The sequence below is a fragment of the Salvelinus sp. IW2-2015 genome, linkage group LG9 (assembly GCF_002910315.2).
Source record: "Salvelinus sp. IW2-2015 linkage group LG9, ASM291031v2, whole genome shotgun sequence".
NCBI classification, from domain to species: Eukaryota; Metazoa; Chordata; class Actinopteri; order Salmoniformes; family Salmonidae; genus Salvelinus; species Salvelinus sp. IW2-2015.
Window position 1 is genome coordinate 10,582,137 of NC_036849.1, and position 23,663 is coordinate 10,605,799.

Genomic DNA, 23,663 nt, shown 5'->3' on the forward strand with positions numbered 1-23,663 from the left:
TTGAAATGTGGTTGCATCAGCATTTTTTCACTTGTTTTGTCAGTAAATGACAGCCACTTAATAAGCACTTGTCAGCTAACATTTTGTAGATTGTAGTGAAGATGGTCGAATTAGCGACCGGGGGCGTCCATTGATTTTGTTAGTCACTCACTTAGATATCATATTAAAAACTGCAAACATTTCTCTCCACCCTATGGCATAATTTCTAGAACTGCATGAAATTAGTTATAAAAATTGCTAAATCTTCTCTCCCCTCCATGGCAAAATGGTAGAATTGCAGCAAACTTGCTATAAAACTGCCTCCCTCAACACAACTTAACTTAGGGCCCCCAAAAGACTAGGGCCTCTGACTGCATGTGTGGGTATGAATGTGGGTACGCAGACCCATGAGCCACTGCAGCCCCTCATGATGAGTTCAATTTTTTTGTGGCCCCCACCCCCCATCAAAGTTGCCCATCTCTGGTGTAGAGCCAAGCTGACAGGAGAAAAACAGCACATTGTGTCAGAGACTGTCTTGATCTGTGATCAGGATTAAGGTGTGGATGAGCCTAATTCTGCTGACTGGAAGAGGCCCAAACACTCATTGAGAGGGAGGGTGGGGGGCTCGACCCTCCTCTCACTGTGAGAGGTGTAGGCTGAAGGGGCTCAGGGAGAGGCAACCCTCCTATTCCCTGCTCCTCCTTCTGGCACCATCTTAATTGCTTAAAAATCTCCTCCCCTTCATCTGCACCAATTGGGAAAGACTTGACAGGTGAAAAGGTGACAGGCTACTACCTGGTCAGGTGACAGGCTACTACCTGGTTAGTTATTTCAGATCAGTGCAATAAAGGAAAGGAGGTGAAGAGAGGACAGACATTTTCGACAATTGAGGAAGAGCCATTGTGAGTGTGTGAGGGGCTCAGGGAGACAACCCTCCTCCTCTCCTTCTCATTGTGACCCTGGCTCAGGAAGACTGCAGAGTGCTTCTCCAGACCAGCAGTGCCAATGCCCACACAAAACAATGGGCCGGATCACCAGCCATCCCATTTGATTGGATAACAGTATGGACAGGAGGAGGGAGAGAAGGGGGGCCCGTTGGGCAGGCGCCCTCATTTCAGATGATAGAAATATAATAATTCCTTGAGGTCGGTGGAGCATGCATTCTTCACTGGATTAGCCTTCTGTCTGAGGAGAGTGGAGCGCAGTGGAGAAGCCAAACATGTTGACAGTCGGGCCAGATTTAGCTGGGTTAGAGTTTGGTGGTGTGTGTGTGTGTGTGTGTGGGGGGGTGGGGGGGGGGGCACAGACCAGACCAGTCGGTACTGTCAGTAAGCTTCTTCTGGCTACTCAGTGCAGCCCATCGCTCTCTCCAGGCAGGCTAAAACTAAGTGTGCCAGTAAACACCACACAGACCAGGGCAGCCCCCAGGGAGACTGCTGCTGCTGTGCTACTTCTAACCAGGGACTGCAACAGAACACTTCCCATGGCAAGGGATGAAGGCAAGGCAACACATTTCAAAATTCAAGTCACTGTGCATGGCAGATGACGCCAAAAGCACCAAGGTTAAGGGTTCAATTCCTGCAGCGATCACATACTAGAAATGTACGCACTCACTCACAGAACTATTAGTCACTTTAGACAAAAGCGTCTGCTAAGTAAAGTGGCATATTATATATAGCTACCTTCAGAGTGACACAGATGACGTTGAGGGCTTCTTTGATCTGAGTGTGTTGGGTGCCGTGGACCAACTCCTCACACAGCCAGATACCCAGACTGCACAGGGCCACACACCTGACGGGGGCAAACACAACTACTATTCATTTTCTATTGGGCTGTTTTTTTAACAGACATCTTAGCCCATTATAATTTATGTCACATGTTAAAGTTGGTAACCCATAAACCCACATTAACACATACATACAGTGCATTTGGAAAGTATTCAGACCTCTTGACTTTGTCCACATTTTGTTACGTTACAGCCTTATTCTAAAATTGCTTAAAATTGTTTTTTTCCTCTCAATCTACACAATGACATTTTTTTGAAATGTTAGCAAAATGTATAAAAAAACTGAAATATCACATTTACATAAGTATTCAGACCCTTTACTCAGTACTGTGTTGAAGCACCTCAACGATTACAGCCTCGAGTCTTCTTGGGTATGACGCTACAAGCTTGGCACAACTGTATTTGGGAAGTTTCTCCCATTCTTCTCTGCAGATCCTCTCAACCTCTGGCAGGTTGGATGGGGAGCTTCACTGCACAGCTATTTTCAGGTCTCTCCAGAGATGTTAGATCGGGTTCAAGTCCGGGCTCTGGTTGGGCCACTCAAGGACATTCAGAAACTTGTCGCGAAGCCACTCCTGCGCTATCTTGGCTGTGTTTAGGGTCGTTGTCCTGTTGGAAGGTGAACCTCGCCCCAGTCTGAGGTCCTGAGTGCTCTGGAGCAGGTTTTCGTCAAGGATATCTCTGTACTTTTCCTCTGTTCATCTTTCCCTCGATCCTGACTAGTCTTGCAGTCCCTGCCACTGAAAAACATCCCCACAGCATGATGCTGCCACCACCATGCTTCACAGTAGGGATGGTGCCAGGTTTCTTCCAGATGTGACGCTTGGCAATCAGGCCAAAGAGTTCAATCTTGGTTTCATCAAACCAAAGAATCTTGTTTCTCATGGTCTAAGAGTCCTTTAGTGCCTTTTGGCAAACTCCAAGCGGGCCGTCACGTGCCTTTTACTGAGGTGTGGCTTTTATCTGGCCACTCTACCATGAAGGCCTGATTGGTGGAGTGCTGCGGAGATGGTTGTCCTCCTGGAAGGTTCTTCCATCACCAGAGGAACTCTGGAGCTCTGTCAAAGTGAACATCAGGTTCTTGGTCACCTCCATGACCAAGGTCCTTCTCCCCTGATTTCTCAGTTTGGCTGTGCGGCCAGCTCCAGGAATTGTCTTGGTGGTTCCAAACTTCTTCCATTTATGAATGATGGATGCCACTGTGTTCTTGGGGACCTTCAATACTGCAAAAGAAATGTGGTACCCTTCCCCAGAACTGTGCCTCGACACAATCCTGTCTCGAAGCTCTACGGACCATTCCTTGGACCTCATGGATTGGTTTTTGCTCTGACATGCACTGTCAACTGTGGGACCTTATATAGACAGGTGTGTGGCTTTCCAAATCATGTCCAACCAATTGAATTTACCACAGGTGGACTCCAATCAAGTTGTAGAAACATTTCAAGGATGATCAATGGAAACAGGATGCACCTGAGCTCAATTTCGAGTCGCATAGCAAAGGGTCTGAATGCTTATGTAAATATGGTACCCGTTTATTTTTAATACATTTGCAAACATTTCTAAAAACCTGTTTTCACTGTCATTAAGGGGTATTGTGTGTAGATTGATGAGGAAAAACATGAATTTCATCAATTTTAGAATAAGGCTGTAACGTAACAAAATGTGGAAAAAGGGAAGGGGTCTGAATACTTTCCGAATGCAATGTAAACGCTTAATCAACTGGTAATGTCATTGTCAGTCTGACCTTGTATGAGACGAACAGGGACAATATGCTGTGTAGACTACAGTATAACCAAGGACAGTTCTAAATATCACCAATGTCCTCCCCATTCCCTCACGTCCAGCCCCCCAGGTCTCTCAGTATTTAGCTGTCTAACACCGTGGCACGGACACCCAAACTAGCACCTCTTCCACCGAGGGGGCCCGGTCCTGCAGAAGACAGAGACTGTCCACCAAATAGAACCCTATTCCATATAAAGTGTAACATTTCTGACCAGGGCCCATAGGGCTCAAAAAGTAGTGCACTATATAGAGAATAGGATTCCATTTGGGACACAGTAGACGGCAGGGGGAGTACACTACTCCTCACTCCCCCATAAGCCTACAGTCAGTGGATTACTTCAGATGACACTTGGCTTAATCTGTCTGTCTGGCTAGGTTACAGTATGGATGACCAGACAAATCTGACAGCATTGATTATTTCCCCCTCCAAAACCCCAGCTCTCATGGCCTATTGTCTGCCACAACCATTATCACCATTATTATTACATTAATCTGCTGGGCAGATGTCTTCCTCAGGTCAGAGAGACAAAGACTGCTTACTGTCATATGCTAGTAATCTACCTCACAAATGTCTATGTATGTTTTTCGTATAATCTATGTCAGTGTAAAGTGTTGATTGTCGTTTAATTCAAGAGCTCGTGACGTGAGAAAAATACCTGGCTGGGGCTGAAGGCTCATCTCTTGCTGAACTCAGGATGTGTTTGATGATGTGTTCCTGAAACAGAGAACAGAGTCAATCAATCAATCGACAGATGAATGTACGAATCAGCCGGTTTTATTCTTCGGGCTTCAGCAAAATCTGTAGGTCTGCTGAAAACACAGATGCACACACAGACAAAACAGACTCCCTATTGGCTGAATTAACCAGTGCTTTGTCATTCATAGCCAGACCCAGGCTATCAGATGCCATCGTGTGAAATTCTGTCCAAATATGAAACGCTCTCATGCATGGAATTAGCTATTTAACCAGCAATCAACCAAAAGCGACCCAATAACAACAAGGTCCTGTGAATGGGCGCCTGTGGCATAGTTAATCACCCATTAGAGAGTTAGCTAGGCTGGCGTTGATGCTCCCTCAGTACCACAGGGATAGAAATAGAAAAAGGTAATTAGGTTTAATGTGCGTTTGATACAACATCAAACAGTATGTCGGTTAGGTGGTCTAACGGTTACTAGTGATCTAGTGGTTAATGACGCCACCTCCAGGTCATTAATGCCCGTGTCAGTATTGGTAATCAACTCAATGCCCACTGCCCTTTGACAAACTCTGTCCCCCTCCTATCTTTTCAATATACCCCTCTCTCTGACCATCTTGTAAAATAGTACAAAATGACCACTTCTCTGGAACCGGTTCCTACAGGTTGAAGCTATAGAGTAAAGCAGGTTGAAGACAAGAGTTAAGCAACCACCCCACATGAGGACAGTTACCTTGACGTCTCTGAACTTGGTCATGACCACGTCAGCGGTGGTGGGGTGCAGGGCGGGCAGCTCCTCATACAGGTTAGGGAAACACACCAGAGAACCCAGAAGGATCTGAGCCTCCACCCGCGGGGCCTGACAGACGGACGGACGGGTGTCAACTCACATCCACAGTTAAAATCCATATCACAACACTATCCTTTGCAATCCAGTCATGGGCAAACACAGAAGACGACGGTGTTGAAACAGACTATTGAACTGTACTGGGCGTCAGTGGAGTGTGGTGCATTCAGAAGTGTGTACAGCAGTGGTCAGCAAAATGTTCTGAGTCAAGATCACTTTCGCAGTCAAAAAGCAAGCCGAGATCTAACACTCAGATTTATATATTTTTTTACATGTACTTAAAAGAAATGTAACATTAACCTAATAAAAACTGTTCTGTAGGAATGAGGTTTGGGCAGTAGGCCAAATAGATTATCACAGCATATTGGCTATATGTCTGGCCTGCCAATATTGTTATTCTCGCCCCATATTATATTTCAAAACTAGAGCTTTGATAACAAAAAATTATTCCCCGTTGGATCTCATCACTGGCCTATGTCAATCTACTATGCCTGAAGCCTGCCTACGGTTGCCTATGCACTTGAATGAGAAGTGCGCTTCAATTACCAAAAATTGCCCTACTTAATTGTGGCCATCAAAACTGTTTTTAACACGCGATTGCCTTTTCGAATTGTTGTGCAATGATTGGGCTTATAAAAGTACGTTAGGTTTCACTTCACAATAACAGCACTTAGTTGACCAGGACAGCTCTTGCAGAGCAGAAATGTGACTGACTTGTTGGATAGGTGGCATCCTATGACAGTGCCACGTTGAAAATCACTGAGCTCTTCAGTAAGGCCATTCTACTGCCAATGTTTGTCTACGGAGATTGCATGGCTGGGCGCTCGATTTTATACACCTGTCAGCAAGAGGTGTGACTGAAATAGCCGAATCCACTCATTTGAAGGGCTGTCCACATACTTTTGTATATATAGTGTACTACATAGCCTACTCTAGCTGTAAAGTGGTGCCATTAACTCAATATTGAGATGTATGTGAATATCATTTATCACAACTGTAACTCCCCTCTCTGTAAATAGAATAGTATATTTTTCATCCAATTGCATTTTGAACAACAGTCACATGGTTGTGATTATTAGAATGAACGTCGTTGTGCACAGTAGGAAGAGGGAGTGGCTAGCTCACACAGCAGCCGACAGCGAAACAGGGACAGGCAGATGCGTTCATATGGTTTATTTTTGGTCAATTGCACATTACTGTCAGAATAATGTCATAATAATACTTTTTTTGTATTTTTATTGTGAGCGAAAAACTAACGTGACAGCCTAAACATTTTTTTTTTATTGGCACCCAAGCTACCACTTAATTTTCTCAATAGGGGGGGGGCGCTGTTTTCACTTTGTAAAAAATCGTTCCCAAATTAAACTGCCTCGTACTCAATTCTTGCTCGTACAATATGCATATTATTATTACTATTGGATAGAAAACCCTCTAGTTTCTAAAACCGTTTGAATTATATCTGTGAGTAAAACAGAACTCATTTTGCAGCAAACTTCCTGTCAGGAAGAGAGAAATCTGAAATCGGGGGCTCTGTTCCAGGGTCAGCCTATTAATTTGCATGGAATCTATGGGTCTACATGCACTGCATACGCCTTCCACTAGATGTCAGTAGGCAGTGAGAGTTGGAATGGGGTGTATAGCTCTATGTGAGGCCGAACAAGACCTCTTGGAACGGTGGGTCCAGTCTTTTCACCGTTCCGCTTGGCGCGAGAGGGACCTCAGGATTGCGTTCTGAAAAGCTTTCGTTATAGACGTTAGATATATCTGGCTCTGATTTGATTTGATATATTTGTTAAAAACATCATAAACTAGTTATTTTAAACCGACTTTTATCAGTTTATATCAGTTTATTTTGATTTTCTTTGTCTTGCGTTATGGTGAGTTGGACACTGCTGCGCCACATGGCTAGCGTTGGCTGCTAATTCTAGAGATGAAGACGACATTCTACAACCGAACAACGATTATTCTGGACAAAGGACAACTTGTACAAGATTCTGATGGAAGCTCATCAAATAGTAGGAACCATTTATGATGTTAATTCGTATTTCTGTCGAAAATGTTTAGACGTATATTCCGCCAGGATTTTGGGCGCTGTCTCGCTATAACGTAAGCTGTATGTCGTACTAAAGTTATTTAAAAAAATCTAACACAGCGGTTGCATTAAGAACTAGTGTATCTTTAATTTGCTGTCCAACATGTATTTTTTAGTAAAGTTTATGATTAGTTATTTGATTAGATTAGGTGCCTCTCCAAGATTTCTCCGGACAATATTTCTGCATTTTCACTACGTATTCACATTGTAAAACCACGATTTGTGCCGCTAAATATGCACATTTTCGAACAAACCATATATGTATTGTGTAATATGATGTTATAGGACTGTCATCTGATGAAGTTTGAGAAGGTTAGTGAAAAAAAATTATATTCGCTATCGCTAACGTTGCCTTGAATGAATGCGGTTGTGTGGTAGGCTATTGTAGTAAGCTAATATAATGCTATATTGTGTTTTCGCTGTAAAACACTTAAAAAATCTGAAATATTGGCCGGATTCACAAGATGTTTGTCTTTCATTTGCTGTACACCATGTATTTTTCATAAATGTTTTATGATGAGTATTTAGGTATTTCACGTTGGTCTCTGTAGTTATTCTAGCTGCTTTGGTGAGATTTGTGATGGTGGCTGCAATGTAAAACTATGATTTATACCTGAAATATGCAAATTTTTCGAACAAAACATGCTATACAATAAATATGTCATCAGACTGTCATCTGATGAAGTTGTTTCTTGGTTAGTGACTATTTATATCTTTATTTGGTCGAATTTGTGATAGCTACCTATGCGGTAAAAAAATTGTGAAAATATGCGGTTGAGTCTTTTGCTATGGTGGTTAGCTAATAGAAATACATTGTGTTTTCCCTGTAAAACATTTTAAAAATCGGAAATGATGGCTGGATTCACAAGATGTGTATCTTTCATCTGGTGTCTTGGACTTGTGATTTCATGATATTTAGATGCTAGTATTTACTTGTGGCGCTATGCTAGGCTATGCTAGTCAGCTTTTTTACTGATGAGGGTGCTCCCGGATCCGGGATGAGTACCAAGTAGAAGTTAAAAATGAGTGTTGCACTGCAAAGTCAAAGGGTCGCAAATGAGTATGTTTTGGTGACAGTTTTGAGCCCTGATTATTTTTGTGTATATGGAATCAGAAAGGGTGAATGGTGGTGATGTTCTCACGTTGAGCGAAGAGCAGGCTGTGACTCTGCTGGCCGCGATGATGAAGTCCAGGATGAGCATGGTGGCCCCGGGAAGGCCGATGCAGAAGAACCGAGGAGAACAGTGCTTAATGATGGTGTTCACTATGTCCTGAGAAACACAGAGAGTGAGAGTGTGACAGAGAGAGAGGGAGACCAATATTCACCATGACGCGAGGAGATTAGCAGATTGCCACATACACACACCTGGTCGACGTGCATGAGGCCACAGTGCATGATGTTGTAGAAGTGTGTGAGGAAGTCCGAGTTGGGCGATACGTCCTGCCTCCTCTTCATGATCTTACAGATGAGCTTGTAGGCGTGCAGCTTCCCCTGTTTGTACCTCTCAGTCAGCATGGTCGCCTGTACAGTGGACAACAAGCAGTCAGTGACACAGATACAAGAGTAGAAGTATAACTTTATTCACTTTTACGTCAGGGTCATGGTAAAAAGAAAGCTCGCCTGCATCTGCGCATTTGTTTCCCTGAAATTCAGAGGATAACGTGTGAAGAAGTGAAGTAACTTTTCCAGAACGGATTATATAAGGGAACGGTGAGAGGTACGTACTTTGAAGAGCCAGGGGGTGAGGATCCGAAGGGGAGGGATGAGGACCGGGGGAGGAGGAGACGACTGGTTGTCCAGAGAGATCCCCAGATTATCCCTGATCTGATGCGAGAGAGAGACACAATGAATGATAGAGGCAGAGAGAGAGAGAGGGGAGAGAGAGACAGAGAGAGTGAGTATCTTGTGTGAACCAGTCTGATGTGTGACGCGATCTAAGGGCCTGTCAATGTATGGAGTACACAGTCGGATTGGTTCCCGTATGATTCCCTACCTTGGCCAGGTTCTGCCACAGCTCACAGAGGTAGTCAAAGACCTGCGCGTGGATCTCTGGGTCCTTAATGGTGTTCACATCTCCCAGAATTCCTAGCATTCTCCGCCACATCACCGTGGCAACGTCAGCGTGCCAACCAGTCAGCGAGCCACCAGCCATCACACTGCAGTCCTCTGTAGGAAATTCACTGGTTTCTGAGAGGATAGAGAAGAGGGACGGCACTTTTAGTATCCAAAAAGGCTGAGTGTGTTGTGCGTTTGTGTTGTGCGTTAGGTGATGAGAGCAGTGTGTATGTGTATTACCCAGGTCATCCGGAGTCCGTACTACAGAGTGACGTAGTTTCTCATCCAGCTGCAGGTCCTTGTGCTGCAGAGCTACATGTTCAGCGGTCAGCGTGGCTGGGGACGGGGTCTGAGAGCGGGAACCCCCCAGGGAATGCATCGGGGACGCACTCTCTGAACCTGGAGGGAGTCACAAACAAAGGAATGTCATTAATTAGGTAGTAATAATAGTTGATTGGATTTAATTCATATTTTATTATGGATTTCTATGGGTTTTTCCAGATGATTCAAGTGATTTGGTTAAGTAGGAAAGTCACTAAGATGTAGAAAAGGATGAGTGATGTGGACATTGAAAGGCGATGTATTCTGATTTGTTTATCTGCAGCTCTGACCTGTGATGGTGACGGTATCTGCAGACAGGCCAAGCTGGCTCAGACTACTGGTCTCTGAGTCAATGTGCAGGGTGGTGAGACTGGACAGCTCCGGTTCCTCTGCAGTCTGGGGTACTCCTCCCAGGCTGGTGTTATCCTGGTCCAACGACCCCGCACCACAGCCATCTGGACCAAAGCTGAAATCTAACAGCGCCACAACGGTCAGAGAAATAGTCCTCCTCCAGCATGTCAAGAGCAAGCTACAATCCACTCCACTACTATGTTACACCGCCATGTTTTTTTACACTGTGAGCGAGCAGCAGCCGTGGTGACGTCAGACTTACTTTCAAACTTGCAGTTGGCGTACTGGAAGGCGTTAAATGAGTCCGATTGGCTGTCGGAGCTGATTAGGTCGCTGCTGCTGCCACTGGCTGGGGAGGTCCACTCGGAGGGCACGCCGGGGTCGTCTACGGGTCGTGTGGAGTTCTGACGGTTCAGGAGTTCTGGCAGGTCCTTAGGGATCTCCAGACTACCGGGGCTGCTGCCACGCCTGGTCATACCCTGCAAAGAGAGGTAGTTAGGACATGTGACTGAGAGAAAGGGGTAGAGAGAAGATAATACTCTGATGTTAGGAATAAAGTTAACACTCAGGGAGCATGGCTGAGGACATTCACTTACTCACTCAGCTGATAAACTAAGTGTGTGTGTGTGTGTGTGTGTGTGTGTGTGTATATGTTTGAGAGAGAGAGTGAGAGAGAGACCGCGGGAGATAGAGAAAATAGAGAATAGAACGGCGACTTACAGAGGTGCCTCCCGCTCGCAGACGCTCTTGGATAAACTCGTCCATCAGGTCTCCAAAGTTTTGGCTGCTGTTGCCTGCGTCACTGGACACAGGCCGCATCTTCTGACAAGTTTCCTCTTTGTTGGCTGTGTTCAGGCAGAGAGCAAAGGGACTACACGTCACACCACCGTTCTAGAAACTGACACACACAGCACTACAACTACTAGCATCTTCATCTCACTAGCATACAGATCAACACAATAGCATTGGGAAAAAAATCTTGAACGCATGTCATTCCTATAGGCTGTAGAGAATGTTAAGTTCAGAAATGTGTGCCTGTGTAAAAGTATCAGTCCACACAGTAAGGTGATGGTGGTGTTGTATGTGATGTTATATAGAGAACAAGAATTAAGGTAACTGATGCACAAAGCTCAACAGAACAACCTTAAAGAAAAGCCAACCAACACAACGGGGTACAACCAGTGAAGCGATGCAGGAGTTACTCACATGCATTCCCAGAGAGAGAGGCCATGAGTACAGCACACCACAGAACAGAGATTAGTCAAGCTATGTTAACTCAACTGTGGTTAGGTGAGAGGGTAGCCAGTGTGTTAACTGGGTAGCCAAGAGGTACTGAAAGATGAGGCAGCATACACAAAAAAGGCCATGACACATTATTAAAACAGAGTGGTAGTGGTTATTATATGTACTTTTTCTCTCCGTTGGGCTGGATTGTCAGAGAGAAGCAGAGAGCAAAGAGTTTGTCCCCATCACGCCCTGTGACTTTCTCTGGTTAGTCTGAGCTCCCAAATTGGTTTTAGTTCTAGTGACCTGCCATTAAAAAAAAAGTGTCTACTGCCCTAAGACGCCACTAAATCTTTGCGTTAACTGTTAAAATAGTATCAGTAAAACCTATGGGAAGAAAAAAGAAGAGACATGGGACTTTGCGGTAGTGTGTCATTGAGGTGACTCAAGAGGACCCAGCTTAAAGCTTTCCTGCCAGTTGGTAGTGCTGAAATCCTATTCTCCATCAGAAGGGCTATACTGCCTCCACCTGGTTGGAGGTATAATGACATGTCAGAGCATCAGCACAGACTAGAGGACAGATACATTTCCCAGGCTCATGTTCCTGTATAAATGAAAGCAATGGACTTCAGAGGACAGTATAATGCTACACTGTGTGTGTTATATGTCAATGTATTATTGAAATTTGTTAGCCTGTTTTGGCCTGATGAGATTGTAGAATTGACCAGTGTGTGTGCAGTGAATGTGTTGTGCTGTATGGTGTTGTGTGATCTGAGGAGGCTGAGGGGGACGTGTGAGGCCGCATGCAGCATCCAGGGAGGGAAGGGGAGGGGCAGCAGAGATTTAGTCCCAGAAGCTGGAGGAAGAAGAGGAGGAGGGGGGAGCCGTCCCAGGAGGAGAGGAAGGGGGGCCTTCGGCCGGGCTTTGGTTCTTTTTTTGGATTGTGTCAGCTACAGTACTTTAAAACAGGAAACACAAAAAAAAGCTTGAATTCAATCCACATTCAGCAAAAAACTGTTAATTAAAAATGGAAAAGACGGAGGAGATAGAACGGTGGTGCTTTGTGTTTTTGTTTTGTCGTTTTGTTTTCCATGTTGTGGTAGTGCCTTGGAGCACAGCGACGCAATTGAAGTCTCTCACCTGGTGCTTTTCTTCCAAAATAGCCCAATACATGAGTGTACAGGTCCCTCAGGGGCGCCTCTGTGGCCCCGCCGGGGGCTTTGCTGTGCCGCTGGGGAGACGCGGAGCCGGAGGCGTGGGCCTTGGGCTTGGAGAGAGCATGGACCACAGATTTATACACACCGCCCAACAGAGCCCCCTGCTGCTGCCGAGAAGGACTGATCCCTGACTCCGCATCCTGGGACCTGGACCGGGTCCCACGAGGCCGAAGGGAGGAGCGCCCCAGACGGACACATCCTGGCTCTGTCGCATGACCCCCCACTCCACTGGCCTCCCGTTCTGGCTGCTCCCCGCTTCCGCTCACCCCCTCCCCTCCTGACCTCTCTTTACCCTTTGACCCCCCCAACCCTGCCCCAGCCCCTCCAGACCCCACCCCTCCTACAGAGTGGCTGCTGAAGTGGCTGAGGCGGCGCAGCCTGGTCCTCCAGTGGGCTTCCTTGGAGTCTAGAGGGTTGTGGAACTGGACAGACTCTGTGGAGGGCCGGAAACTGACGTGCACCCCTCCCCCGTGGTGCTTTTTGAGCCTGCCCCGGACCAACCTGGGCTTGAGGGCGTGGTGGAGGGAATGGGACTGCTGCCGGGGCTGAGGGGCCTGTAAGCCTGAACCTCCTGTCTCGTTATTATACTCACACTCTGTGGCATCCTGCCTGACCAAGTGGGGCTCTCCTCTATTCTCTGTGCCCTGAGGAGTTACCTGCTGGTCTAGACTAGAGTGCCCCCTGCTGGCCAGCTCCCAGTCATCACTCTGCTCCAGACACTCATAAATGCTCCTCTCAGGAGGCTGCTGCTCTGCCTCTGCACTGTCCTCCTCTGCTGAGTCCAAGCTGCTCTGCTGCCTTACCTGGACCTGTCTCCTGACCTGCTGTGACCCTGACTGTACCGTCACAGCCACAGCGCTACCCTCCACAGCCTCACTAGGGCCACCCCTCTCCCCCCCTCCACCTCCCTCCTCCAGGCTTCTTTGCATCAGATACTCCCTGAGAGAGCTAAGCAGGTCCTCCTCACCCTCAGTCTCCCCCTCCTCCTCTCTCTCGGAGGACTGGGTGAGGGTGGAGGAGAAGGAGGTTCCACCACACGTCCAGTCAGGGGAAAGGGGGCGGGGGCCTATCATCTGCCACAGGTGGTCATAGATGCTATCCCCCACCTCCAGAGAGGCCACGCTGCTACCTAGGGTAGTGGGGGTTTTGGAGGGGTGCAGGGCGTGGAGGTGGGGGACAGAGACAGCAGTGGTGGGGTGAGAGGGGGGACTGTCAGGGACAGGAAGTGCACCTTTGACCCTCTCGGCGATGAAGGGCTCCATGATGTCGGAGGCGCTGCTGCTGCGGGGGAGCGTGGACCCCTGGGGGTCCAGGTCGCCAGACGCCGAAAACAACTCCGAGGCCGGGGTATCCTCGCTCTGGGAGCAGTGGCGGATCCTGGGGGTCCGAGAGGCCATCGGGGGATCGTCCATGTCTGGACAGAGGGACACAGAAAACAGCTCACTGGAGATGGGTCCTACTAACTCCACATGCAGGAAATACAGCGATGGGAATGGAAAGAGTAAAATACACAACAATGTGGTCCAGCGATATGATCTTATATAGTTTGCAGACATGTCCATATGCAGCTTCTGTGGGCATTGCAAAATCAAATAAATTGCATGTCTATAATTGCCTATACATCTAATATATGTGTATAGGATTAGAGGGTCAGGTGGTAGAAGGTAGGCGAGCTTGTATCAATGGTTTATTCTAACCCAATATCGCTGGAACCAGGAGCACCAAACATGTTATGTATGCATGTTCACGGATACAAAAACAATGGTAGACAAAACATGGCAAAAACAGCATTCCTTTTCATGGATAATAAATGAATATTTCAGTTGCATCAAATAATATCCATATCAAAAGACAAAACAGCTGCCACAGAGGAAAAATACTCATTAGAATGCATCAATAATACCAAATGAGAATTCATCCAAAAATCGGCTCTGGGTTGACAATATCTGTCATTTGGAGCAGATGTCATCAAAACCATACAATGATAGGGAATAGGGAGGCACACCAAACCACATGCAGGACAAACACTTTAAAAAAAACTAAAAACACCCCCCCAGAGTCTAGGCCTGAGAGAAATATCCTTTCAGATGTTTATGAAATGGTGTGGCAGCAAACAAGATCCCCCCCCCCCCCCCCCTCAAGACAAGCAGGCTGTGTGGAGTCGCAAGCATAGAAAACATTGCATACACACATATGCAAAGACAGACAAGAAGTACACACAGATAGTGAGTGAAGAAGTGAAGTTGGTGGAGATACAGATAGAGACACAGGTACAGGCGTAGAGTAGTGGGCTCTACCTGCCAGCTTGTCAGCTAGGGGAGTGAGGACAGAGTCAGGCAGGAGAGGGTGGTGGTGATGGACGAGGACAGGGGCACTTTTAGCGCTGCGGATAAAGGCTTGGGACAGGAGGCTGTCGCCCGTAGAGCAGCTACGCAGGGCTGAGGGACGGATGGCCGCCAAAGAGAGGAGAGAGAAGGGAGGAGAGGAAGGAGAGAAGGGAGGAGAGGTGAAATAACGGGGGGAAGGAAGAGAATAAAAGAACAGTAGGGGTCATGAAAGAGGGACAGAGAGGAAATGGATAGAAAAGAAGGGGGAGTTAAAAAGGGGGAAAGGAGGAAGGAGAGAAGGTGAGAAAGTGAGGGGAAAAAGTGAAGACGGTGACAGCAAGGTAGAGAGCAGTGACCTTCAGAGAGAGGAGGACAAGGAAAAGGCAAAGGTGACAAGCTGCTGTGTGGAGGCAGGTGGCTGTCTGTCTGTGTGGTTATCTGTCTGCTTGTCTGTCTCTCAGGAGCCAGGTCACAGAGCCCTCCGTGAGCCAACACAATCCTCCTGCTCAGTTTAACGATTCTTCACTGGAGGACGCCTACACAGTACCGATTTCCCATTTCATTGATTATGTATAAATGGCTAAAATAAGAATAACTTGCCTTGGTCAATTTGATGACAGTTAATGGCAACATTGATCATCACACCAAAACCTTAAAATGTACCATGTATAGATCTACTGGAACCATTACATACAGCATATTAAACAATGCATAAAAGATAAACACTTTGACACGAGGTTAAGACAACCAACCCTCCAGTATATAGACATGTAGTCTGATAAATATGATGGTTGTGACACTAACCCCCAGTCTTCTGGCGTATAGTGTTCCTGGCCTTCTCCATGCCCGGGGAGCCAGCGGTGGTGGCACTGCGCTGCCTCATGGCTGCTGCCTGGCCGCTCCCACTCCCAGGCTGGTCCCTGCTCCAGCCCTTAGAGAATGAACGGTCCACAGCCATTTTCTGGCCCTCGTGAGCTCCCCCTAGTGACCAACACAGAGAAGGGAAAGATCGGGTACAGGTTGGTTCGTCTCTGTGGTGTTAAATAGAAAGGGAGAGGGAAAGAGAGGGAGAGCTAGAGAGAGTGGAAGCAGTGTGTCTCTTAGAGAGTGTAAAGCAGTGATAGAGTTGTACCTTTTCCTTTGTGTTTCTTCTGTTTCTGTTCGCTCAGCTTGTCCAGCGGCAGCTCGTTGAGGTCCAGACTGCAACATTTAAAAGGGGCCAGCACTTGTTAACTCGAAATGACACAACGACAAAGTTAACTATACTATATGAACACACTACAAGGTAGCCATTCCACTCCAGGCTAGGTCCATCAACAAGACTCCCTGCGCAGGCGCACTCTTGACTGAGTGATAGCCCCGTAATAACAGAAATATAGGGATATTTAAAACATGAACTTAACACACTCACTTAGATTTGGTACAATTTCAACCTCCATTTAATATTATTTTATTTTCAACATGTCTTGACAAAACCCTTCGGCTTTTGCCTTCCTCAGTGTGTGTGTGTGATGAGCACGTTCTCTCATGTTTTTACCTGTACAGGTTGCGGGCCAGAACCTTGGTGAGCGTCTCCATGGTGAGGGACCACTCTGTGACCAGCTCCTCCCAGCAGGTGAGCGAGGACAGCACGGCCAGCAGGTCATCCCACAGCTCCCTGGAGATGTACACGTTCAGGTTCCCCTTGATCCACGCCACTATCAGGGTCTACCAGAGGAAGAGGCAGAAAGACTAGCATGAAAAGTAGAAACGTCCTTTACAAACTTCCCTTTGTTAGGTTTCATGCGGAGGAAGTTTGTGGCGGCACCATGGCTCTTTCTCAAAAGTCTTTGCTCGATTCCTTGTGTCCTCCTCTTCTGTCATTTCCCAAATTATTTTCAAATTGTCAGTGGGAAGCAAGGAGAGGATTCAAGGAATCAAGAGAAAACCATTGAGAAAGCACCCTCATGTGGTTAGTCACAGTATGTGTCCCAAATGGTTCCGTCTTCCCAATATGGTGCACTAGTTTTGACATCAGCCCTATGGGCCCTGGTGAAAAGTAGTGCACTATATAGGGAATAGGGTGTCATTTAGGGCACACCACTGTATGTTGTGAGTGCTACGCTGGGTACCTGAAAGACTGCACCAGCCAGTCTCCCTGAGAGGGTCATGTTCTTCTTGCCGTGGGGCATGATTGAGGGAGGTCTCTTCATCACACATTCGGTTACCCTCAGCAGGACCAGCAGGATCTGCTCCCTGCACAGACAGACAGACAAGCAGATGCACCACAAGTGAGAAGTGGTCACATAGGGATATGTTGCACAAAAAGTAGAAAGGCCCTACCTCTCCACCTTGGCCCTAACCCTTCTGTAGGTATAAGGAAAAACATTTAAGATCCCCCACTACACTGCTTATACCTATCCAGAACCTTCAGATCTGCAAACATTGAAGGGTTAGGGCTAGTGGGAGTTGTGGGGAACAAATTGGGTCTGGCTGTAAATGTATGCTATGCTTCCTCATTAAAATCCATGGGCTGCTCTGTTAGTGTTGTGCTATACCATGTCTTCTGGTCCATGGTTTCATGCATGACCAGGCTACGGTAGATGTTAAGGACTCTCTTGCACATGTCAACATGTTCCTCTAGCAGCATCTTCAGCTCATTGGCTGGTTCCAGCAGAAACACATTGGCCGAGTTGGTGACAAACACCTGGGGTGGAAGAGAGAGGGAGATGACGGTGTTGAAGAAAGGCACTGAACTGGACAGTACCGTATGGAAGTTAGTGATTGTTACATAATTACTTAATATGGTTGCCTATTGTGCATAATGTGTGAGTTGGCCAATAGAATATACCTGTAGAGTGGGCTGAACACCTGCATGCACACTGTACTCCAGCAGCTCTTTCTCAGACACTTTATTCACCCTCTGAGGACACAGAAAGAAGCGCAAATACACAACATATGTTAGACTGAGAGACCATGATGTAGCCTGTCTACTTCTTTGTCTTGAGGGTCGTGTTCATTACCAAACGTAAGAAAACGGACTGAAACATGAGTGACTACCTAGACTCATTTTTGTCTTTAGTATGCCCTAATGAATAGGCCCCTGGTGCATCTATCCTCACCCACCCATAGCCCTAGCTCCAGCCCTCACCTCTTCCTTCTCTGGGCACTGCTGGGATACAGGCTCCAGGTTAACCTCTCCGGCGGTGGAAAATATCCTCTCCTCCTCCGGCTCCCTCATAAACAAAGGCTTGTCCTCCTGGGCAAACCACTCCTGGTACACCCGCACCACCTTCCTCATGGCTGCAGCCTCACACATTGGCAACAGGAAGGCCTGAGGACAATACAACAACGTCACTGTGCTGGATTCAAATGGAGCAGACTTGTTTATCCTAGCGGCTCTCTGTGTAGCATACAGACACACAATAACAGACTTTTACAGGGATATTTAGTGGGTAGTAGTACTAGTAGATGTAGGGTCATTCCACGAAATGAGTCCCTTTTGGGTAGTGTAACTTGAAAACTTTGATTTCACCTAATTTTAACATGGTCATGAACAGCACATTCAACTTATTAAAAAAACATGTTTTCCAATCTCAAGGAGGTTAAATAAATAAATAAATATAATAAGTGCCTATTAAGTGCCAAATAAAGTAACAGGGATGGCAATTTCATCTTAAATCTGCCACAAATCTCCTTGTGACATGGAAAGGAAGCTTGTGTGCAACAGGGAGGGGCAATTGAATGCAAGCTTCACAATACTTGTCTTTTTTATATACATTTCTAGCCTGTCTATCTATGAGTAATAGAGTTGACGCGTTATGCTCGACCCACTCAGTTTTCCACCACAAAACACCAAGAAAAAAACAAAGAGTAGAACCAGCTAAACTGCTTTTACACTTTGATTTGACTATTAATGTTTTTTTGAAAACATAAAAAAAGAATAATAATCAGTTCACGTGACCTTAAAATGAGGGACATTTTTTTTTGACCCTACAATGAAGTACTAATCACATTAAATAAATCTTTAGAAATGACTTTGTCAAAGCAACAAACAAGGGCTTTCCACTAACCTCGTTTCCATCCAGTTTTTATGCGAATAAAGTCATACCGAAAAAAGAAACAAATCTGTGATGGAAACAGGAAGTTTCGGTACAATTGTATAAATGCGGGCAGATAATTTGTTCGTTCGACATGGTGGTATCTTTTTGTATCTGTAAAATTATTAAGTGAGAAATGGCGGTGGAAACACCTTCATGCGCAAATATTGATATAAAAACCATCGTATTGAAGTAAACTTGGAGTCACGCGATATGGTGTGTGGTCCTCCCACTACAACTTGGGAAACCATGCAGTTTATTAGGCTACAGAAGAAATAATTTATGATGAACTTCACAGTGTGGTGAAAGTGCACAGTGATCTTGATGCTCCTTTCCCAAAAAATATTGAGGGTCTGATTCTGGTGACATGCTTGACTGACGTTTGACAAATAAAACACCATAATAATCTCATTATGGAGACAAGCCTACCTGCACAGCATTCTCGCACTCCATCTGCGAGCTGTTGGCTAGAGCGCACATACCAAGACCAAAGCAGGCACATTTGCTATACGCAGATTGACAAAACTATTTTATTTGGTAGATGAAAACTTAAGCAGAAAAGTACATTGTGTGCACTACGTAATCACGTACAGATTTTTTTTGGAAACAAACCACTGGTGGGAAAATGCGCATATTTTCTTTATTCAGATTTTAGAATAGTCGCATGAAACCTAGCTAATGATCGTGAACATTAAGAAATTTGGGGGTTAAGTATCTTAAAACCTTTCTAGAAGTCACAGAAAGGGCACAGAGGTACATGTCAAACTGCTGAATTGTCACTTTCGCAAGTCCTCATTCATATAAAGAAATCTGACTTACTGCATTTTCCATGTGGTTCATATTAGGGCACTTCATTTAAAGCTGCAACATCTGTAACTTTTTATAGATAGAGTTATAGATCTGTCGTTCGCATTGAAAGCAGGTCTAAGAAGCAGTAAATCTGTTCTGTGCTCTATTCCTATGCTTCCCATTCATAAAAACATTTTTTGTGTCTTTTACTTTCAGTTTAGTACACCAGCTTCAAACAGCTGAAAATACATTTTTGGTTTTGGGAAATATATTTCACAGCGGTTTAGATGGTACAATGATTCTCTAGACTGTCACGTAATCTGAAATTAGGGGAACAATTACAATTTTAGCAACAAGGAAATGGTCGGAGCAATTTCGGCATAGTGCAGCTTTAATATAACAGGCTTTAACAATTCAATATTGGTGCACAATTTCTACTTAAAATATAACAAGGGACCAAAAGGGGATTTTGTGGAATGACCCAGTAGTAGTAGTAGAAATGTATTGATCCCAAGGACTAAAATGTATTTATTACAAACAGCACCAGCCAAACACAATGTACTGTATGAGTAAGTGTGCTGTACCTGTCGGAAAATCTCAGTGATGAAGTTGACATTGGTCCTGGAGGAACAGAGGACTCTTCTCACAACCTCCATGTCAGTGAGGTGCTCCTCATCCATACTACACAGGCTGGAGGAGCTGGGCTCCCTCTCTGTCAGGGTGGAGGTGTTGGAGTGGGACTGCTCCTGCTCACACCCTATCCCTCCATCCAGGCTGTCTGCCCTGGGGCCCAAGTCATCCCCCAGCCCATGACCCCGCCCTGCCAGCCCAGCTGCTGCCCTCTGGGAGACAACCAGAGAAACACAAATCATTAGTGACCACCGTTACAGCTTCGATAAGGCCTGGCAAATATATATATGTAACACAATGCATGTGTTGGAGATTCACTAGTATAACTCACAGACCGAGCAATATCACAACTCAAAAGCTGTCCCAGAGCCTGTGTTTAATGTGAAGATATAATTATGCTAACTCTTCATACCTCTTACCTTCCCTCAGGTGTGATGATGCCTGCATGACCTACATAGATGTTTTTTTGGCACACTCTCTCTATGATAACTAGACAGGAATGGAAAATATCGCATGGCACAAATTTTGGACCCGGGCTAGTAGAAATTGTTGTCCAGTAGCCCGGCTGCCATGTGCCCAAAAGTTCCATCCATGTACCTAGATACTATACATTGTGCTAACCCTGGTGAACTCTCCTCGGGTGTGTATATGGCGCTTACCTGGATGTTCTTTGGCACACTCTCCCTCTCTCCGTCCACCCCAGGGATGTGTGTTCCAGTGTTGGAGCGTGGCTCCAGCCAGAAGGACACCAGCCAGCGGATGAAGATGACCCGGGCATTGAGGAGGCTCTCCTTAGTGCAGTACACTGCCTCGTTGGTCTCTGGGTCTTTCTTCACCACACTGTAGTAAGGCTTTGGTCTCATTGATGGAACCTCTGGAGGGGGGACAGACAGAGAGGGTGAATAGAGAATAAGGATGTAACGCTAATCCCCTTCTCACACCATTGTGCTACCCGTACTGTGCTGGCTCTGATATTTTCTTACCAGCATGGTTTAAGCATATGGTCATATCAAATTATATTGGTCGCATACACATATTTAGCACATGTTATTGCGGGTGTAGCGAAATGCTTGTGTTCCTAGCTCCAACGGTGCAGTCATATCTAACAATACACAACACATAAAGCTAAAATGAAAAGAATGAAGAAATATAGAAGTAATAGGACGAGCAACGTCGAAAAAGGTATGTATAACACGGCTCAGTAGTGTCAAAAAGGGTATCAATTGACTTCTATGCACACTGCACCACTATAGTATAATGCAAAACAAAATAAATCAGCTAAAAATCAGTTTCTGTTTGTTTATCTCATACTAATTCAGATGTTCTCCTCACCCAGTATGGGATGGTACAAACTGGTCTCCTTGGAAAAGTTAGGGAATATGTGCGGCAGGTAATATTTCTTGAAGTTTCCAAACAGGAATGCGAAGCCCTTCTCGTGGTTGTCTTTGCACTTCCACTCCAGACTTTTGGCCTGCAGGGTGTAAGACAACAACAGGGTGATTCTCATGAAATTGGTACTTGACAACAAAAAATAATACTAAATAAATACTAAAATTTAAAAAATCTTACCATAATACCTCGTGGATCACAATCTGTATTTATCGAATTCATAACTATTGTTATGTTTACTGATCAGATATTATGCATTTTACAACAATTTCTACAACTACCGACGCCAAAATTATCATTACCACAACAGTTTTTGAAGTCCCAAAAAGTTATCCGAATCAATTTCTAATATTTTTAACATTGCTCACCTAATGAAAAAGCCTGAGTTAAACAAATATACTGAACAAAAATATAAATGAAACATGTAGTGTTGGTCCATATTATAAAATATTATTTCTCTCAAATTTTGTAAACAACTTTGTTTACATCCCTGTTAGTGAGTATTTCACCTTTGACAAGATAATCCATCCACCTGACAGGTGGGGAATATCAAGAAGCTGATTAAACAGCATGATCATTACACAGGTGAAGCTTGTGATGGGGACAATAAAAGGCCACTAAAATGTGCAGTTGTCACACAGTATATACTGAGGAGTATTTCTGTCTGTAATAAAGCCCTTTTGTGGGGAAAACTTTGTGACTGGCTGGGCCTGTCTCCCCAGCGGGTGGGCCTGGCTCCCCAGCGGGTAGGTCTATGCCCTTCCAGGCCCAGTCATGTGAAATCCATACAGTGCATTCGGTAAGTATTTAGACCCCGTGACTTTTTCCACATTTTGTTACATTATAGACTAATTCTAAAATGGATTAAAGACAAACATTTCTTCAATCTACACACAGCACCCCAAAATGACAAAGCAAAAAAAGGTTTTTAGAAATCTTCGCAAATTATTTCAAAATAAGAAACAGAAATACCTTATCTACATAAGTATTCAGACCCTTTGCTAAGAGACTCGAAATTGAGCTCAGGTGCATCCTGTTTCCAATGATCATCCTTGAGATGTTTCTACAACTTGATTAGAGTCCACCTGTGGTAAATTCAATTGATTAGACATGATTTGGAAAGGCACACACCAGCCGATAAGGTCCCACAGTTGATAGCGCATGCCAGAGCAAAAACAAAGAGGTCAAAAGGAATTGTCCGTAGTGCTCCGAGACAGGATTGTGTCGAGGCACAGATCTGGGGAAGGTTAACAAAAAATGTCTGCAGCATTGATGGTCCCCAGGAACACAGTGGCCTCCATCATTCTTAAATGGAAGAAGATTGGAACCACCAAGACTCTTCCTAGAGCTGGCTGCCCGGCCAAACTGAGCTATCAGGGAAGGGCCTTGGTCAGGGAGGTGACCGAGAACCCGATGGTCACTCTGACGGAGCTCCAGAGTTCCTCTGTGGAGAAGGGAAGACCTTCCAGAAGGACAACCATCTCTGCAGCACTCCACCAATTAGACCTAAATGGTAGAGTGGCCAGACAGAAGCCACTCCTCAGTGAAAGGCACATGACAGCCCGCTTGGAGTTTGCTAAAAGGCACCTAAAAAAACTCAAGACCATGAGAAACAAGATTCTCTTGTCTGATGAAACCAAGATTGAACTCTTTGGCCTGAATGCCAAGTGTCACGTCTGGAGAAAACCTGGCATCATCCCTACGGTGAAGCATGGTAGTGGCAGCATCATGCTGTGGGGATGTTTCTCAGCGGCAGGGACTGGGAGACTAGTCAGGACCAAGGGAAAGATAAAAACGGAGCAAAGTACAGAGAGATCCTTGATGAAAACCTGCTCCAGAGCACTCAGGACCTCAGACTGAGGAGAAGTTTCACCTTCCAACAGGACAACAACCCTAAGCACACAGTCAAGACAACGCAGGAGTGGCTTCGGGACAAGTTTCTGAATGTCCTTGAGTGGCTTAGTCGGAGCCTGGACTTGAACCCAATCTAACGTCTCTGGAGACCTGAAAATAGCTGTGCAGCAATGCTCCCCATCCAATCAGACAGAGCTTGAGAGGATCTGCAGAGAAGAATGTGAGAAACTCCCCAAATACAGGTG

At 45.5% G+C, this 23,663-nt stretch overlaps 1 protein-coding gene across 1 annotated transcript in view; it reads right to left on the reverse strand.

Moving 5' to 3' along the window:
* The window catches only part of LOC111968554 (ral GTPase-activating protein subunit alpha-1-like), an 84,904-nt gene that overhangs the window by 34,861 nt on the left and 26,380 nt on the right, over positions 1-23,663 (reverse strand). The window contains 23 exon segments of the mRNA XM_023994212.2: positions 1,662-1,770; positions 4,204-4,262; positions 4,976-5,101; positions 8,324-8,452; positions 8,548-8,703; positions 8,908-9,006; positions 9,176-9,369; positions 9,478-9,636; positions 9,849-10,031; positions 10,172-10,388; positions 10,630-10,754; positions 12,274-13,764; positions 14,648-14,788; positions 15,482-15,658; positions 15,810-15,877; positions 16,215-16,384; positions 16,789-16,912; positions 17,215-17,363; positions 17,508-17,579; positions 17,808-17,990; positions 20,130-20,387; positions 20,835-21,049; positions 21,508-21,646. Coding sequence (XP_023849980.1) covers positions 1,662-1,770; positions 4,204-4,262; positions 4,976-5,101; positions 8,324-8,452; positions 8,548-8,703; positions 8,908-9,006; positions 9,176-9,369; positions 9,478-9,636; positions 9,849-10,031; positions 10,172-10,388; positions 10,630-10,754; positions 12,274-13,764; positions 14,648-14,788; positions 15,482-15,658; positions 15,810-15,877; positions 16,215-16,384; positions 16,789-16,912; positions 17,215-17,363; positions 17,508-17,579; positions 17,808-17,990; positions 20,130-20,387; positions 20,835-21,049; positions 21,508-21,646 — 4,743 coding nt within the window.